Source organism: Chenopodium quinoa, unplaced genomic scaffold (genome assembly GCF_001683475.1).
Source record: "Chenopodium quinoa cultivar QQ74 unplaced genomic scaffold, ASM168347v1, whole genome shotgun sequence".
Taxonomy (NCBI): domain Eukaryota; kingdom Viridiplantae; phylum Streptophyta; class Magnoliopsida; order Caryophyllales; family Amaranthaceae; genus Chenopodium; species Chenopodium quinoa.
Genome location: NW_018743792.1, coordinates 557,880 through 561,728, shown reverse-complemented (window position 1 = coordinate 561,728; position 3,849 = coordinate 557,880). Strand labels below are relative to the sequence as shown.

Genomic DNA, 3,849 nt, shown 5'->3' with positions numbered 1-3,849 from the left:
TCACTGCCGGCGATCGCAATTTGCTCTGTTCTTGCGGGTTGTTGTTGATTGTTGAGGTTGGCGTTGAAGAGAATTGCAGGGCTAGTTCAGTTGTTGGGTTTCGTTGCAATTGTGGCAAGAAGGTAGGCGGTGGAGTAGGTTGGAATTAGTGGTGAGGGGATTATGGGGCTGATGTTGGTGATGGTGTACAGGTTCAGTGTGTGGCTAGCTGTGCGGTTTCGGGGGTCGAGGGTAGGTTAGATGGGGTGGCCGACCGGTTTCGGTGGTTAAGGGGGGTGGTCGGCCGCTTGCCGGCGTGTTTATGGGTGCTGTTAGGGTTTGGTGGTGGGGGAAGGTGGCTGAATTTTGGGTTATTTTTTTTTTAATTTTTTTAAAATTTTTTGGATCAATCAAGTGTTGACACGTGTCATGGTAACCTGTTATAACAGGTCGTTGACTTGATGTTGATAGGTTGGGACTACTGGAGGCAAAAACATAGCATAGTTGGGATAATTAGATAATAAACCTTAATTAAGATTATTAAAAGTAAACCACCAATAGTTGGGATTATTAAAGTTTATTTTTCCTACTAATTTATTACAAACCAAGTTTATTAAAGAGTTTGGCCTGAATAGAACTACAATTCACAACTCAGTGTTACCAACATTAATTTTGTAAAAATCATAAACCTATACACTTTAAGCAAATTAACCCAATAAATCAACTAAAAACCCTCTAATAGAATGCTAAAAAAACAAAACGTTTGAATATTACCTTCTCTCTCATCACTCTAGAAATTTCAAAAATCCAAAATCAATTCCTTATTGGTTGATCTTGTCGACGTGGCCAATCCATCAACGGTCTATACCGGCCCACCTTATCCTACCCATAATCGTAAAATAAATCATCAAAAAACACCCGCAATTCATTCTAACATTTTCTCATTTAATCGTCCCAAAAATAAGTTTAAATCATCGTTGTTAAAGTTAATTTAAATAAACTTGTTACAATGGCGCTACAGGCTGCATCTTTGGTACCCTCTTCTGTCTCATTTCATAAAGAAGTAAGCTCACAATTTTCATCATTATTTTTTTGTTTAATTAATTTGTTTTCATAATATTAATGTTTTTAGTATATTATGATTTTATTGGTTTGGTTTGATATCAGGGTAAATGCATTGGTTTTAAAGAGACATCCTTTTTTGGAGTTTCATTCTCTGATCATTTGAAAGCTGAATTTTATGCTCCGTCATTGAGGATTAAGGTGAATTTTTATTGCTGTAATTTTTTGATTGAGTTTTGGTTTTTTTTTTTTTTTTTTTTTTTTTTTTTTTTTTTTTTTTTTTTGTCTTAGTTTCTATGTCATAGGGCGTCTGAATAGTGTAAACTGTAAAACGTTGCATCTCATAATGTACGGAATTACGTAGTTAGTATTAATTTAGACCAAAATTAAGTAATAAGTGTGTGTTTCCTTGTTGAAGTGTCGAGAATCGGACACAAGTGATTAATGTGAAATGAAGTTTTATCATATGTGGAGCAAGGAACTAACTACATATATACTAGTATAAAATTAAATATTACGAGGGTAAAACAAGACACATTATCTGGGCTTTGTTTGGTTTGAGATTAACTTTGTTTGTTGTCAACCTTGCTCATAGTTTGACTGATGGTCATGTATGTAATGTGTACTTTTACTTAAGAAGCTTGTGACTGATAATTAAACAAGTCTGTACCATGCTAGTGAAATATGCGCGAATGACAACCTTTTTATGTACGAATTTAGTAGACATGATCGAATTCAGTTTTACAACCATGCTGAACTTCGGTATAGCAAATCTTAGTGGTTTTGTAATGAGAAGTTGTTTGAGTTTGTTAAGTAGTCTTGGAATGTCTCTAGTATTCTCAACTTAGCGACTGTCAGTTAAAACTTCAGCATACAAGTTTTTATTAACTTGATAATTGATTATTAAATTTATTTGAGTACTTGATCCTACTTGGATATATAATAATTTATGGAGGATGTTATGGAGGAAATTACCAGAGTTTCCTAGATTTGAATGTTACTCAGAATGGTTGATGGACTTGTAGTTTGCTAAATACATAGTTTAATCTTGCGTTTATCCAAACTTGACATGTGATTCAGAAATCTTTAAACATGAACTATTATATTTGCTTCTGAAAAATCAAACATATTCATGTCTAGTAGATGTGCATGACATTATTCCAATACTACATATCAAATTACTCCCTCTGGAAATCCAGATATTATAAGTGGTAACTGGTAAGTTTTCATCTGCTGTTTAATTGGCTACATTGATATGTTATCATTGCTTGTCTTCTCTTTTGTTATTGGTCAATACCTCATTTTCTAGATAATGGTTGAATGATTGTTCCTCAATTTTGACACAAAATTCTTTCTTAACAGCAAGAATTGAGAAATGGAATGATTAAAGCTCAAACAGTGACAGCATCACCATCAGTCGACCAAGCTACCCTTGAAGGAAAGAAGACACTAAGAAAGGGAAATGTAGTTATTACAGGAGCCTCATCTGGGCTGGGCTTAGCCACGGCCAAGGCCCTCTCAACGATGGGAAATTGGCATGTAACCATGGCCTGTAGAGATTTCCTCAAAGCAGAGAAAGCAGCCATTAGAGTAGGTATGCCCAAAGGAAGCTACTCTGTCATGCACCTTGACCTTGCCTCCCTCGAAAGCATACGCCAATTTGTAGATAACTTTCGCCGTTCTGGTAAACCTCTTGATGTTTTGGTTTGCAATGCGGCTGTGTATTTGCCTACGGATAAAGAGCCTACCTTTACTGCTGATGGCTTTGAGCTTAGTGTTGGGACCAACCACCTTGGGCATTTTCTTTTATCAAGGTTGCTCATTGATGACCTGAAGCAGTCTGACTATCCATCAAAGCGTCTTATCATTGTTGGCTCTATCACAGGTAAAATACTGCAGTACTGTCTTACGGAGTAATTTATATCAGAAATTGGATACAAGACATGTTGCTGATATGTAATAATGTTGATTTTATAACAGGGAACTCAAATACAGTAGCTGGGAATGTTCCTCCAAAGGCAAACCTTGGAGATCTGAGGGGACTTGCCGGAGGGCTGAATGGGGTAAACACCTCATCAATGATTGATGGAGGTGAATTTGATGGTGCTAAGGCCTACAAAGACAGCAAAGTTTGCAACATGCTCACTATGCAAGAGTTCCACAGGCGGTTCCATGAAGAAACTGGAATTACTTTTGCATCACTCTACCCTGGATGTATTGCTGAGACTGGTCTGTTCAGGAATCATGTTGCGTTGTTCAGAACTCTTTTCCCACCCTTCCAGAAATACATTACAAAAGGTTATGTTTCTGAGGAGGAGGCTGGAAATAGGCTTGCACAGGTGAGTTTAGATCATATAGTATGTTATCACAATACAAGATATTGAAACTTGTATGAGTTGTACCCCAGTAGCTGAACTGTTAAATATTTTGTTAACAGGTGGTCAGTGATCCGAGTTTGACGAAATCAGGGGTTTACTGGAGCTGGAACAAGAATTCAAAATCTTTTGAAAATGAGCTGTCAAAGGAAGCTAGTGATGAAGAGAAAGCAAAAAAATTGTGGGAGGTTAGCGAAAAACTTGTTGGATTGGCTTAGGAATGTTTTATATATTACTGCATCCAGCAGCCAAGTATCCAACAGTTATGTTTTCAATAGAGTGATAGGATAAGTAGTGCAAAGGTAATGTAGAATTGAAGGAAACAGTGCAGTGTATAAATCAGAAAATATATCATTCTATGCTTCGCATGATTGCATTCATCTTGTATCTCATCCTGGGTGGTATTGTTATTTCTGATTTCTATATTGGTTAA

The 3,849-nt window shown here is 36.5% G+C and overlaps 1 protein-coding gene across 1 annotated transcript; it reads left to right on the top strand.

The window, feature by feature from the left end:
• The first annotated feature begins 888 nt into the window (after positions 1-888).
• On the top strand, positions 889-3,849 carry LOC110685169 (protochlorophyllide reductase-like). Its single transcript, XM_021861627.1, has 5 exons — positions 889-1,042; positions 1,147-1,242; positions 2,404-2,926; positions 3,022-3,380; positions 3,479-3,849. The coding sequence occupies exons 1-5, from the start codon at positions 989-991 to the stop codon at positions 3,632-3,634; spliced, it is 1,188 nt and encodes a 395-aa protein (XP_021717319.1). The 5' UTR covers positions 889-988; the 3' UTR covers positions 3,635-3,849.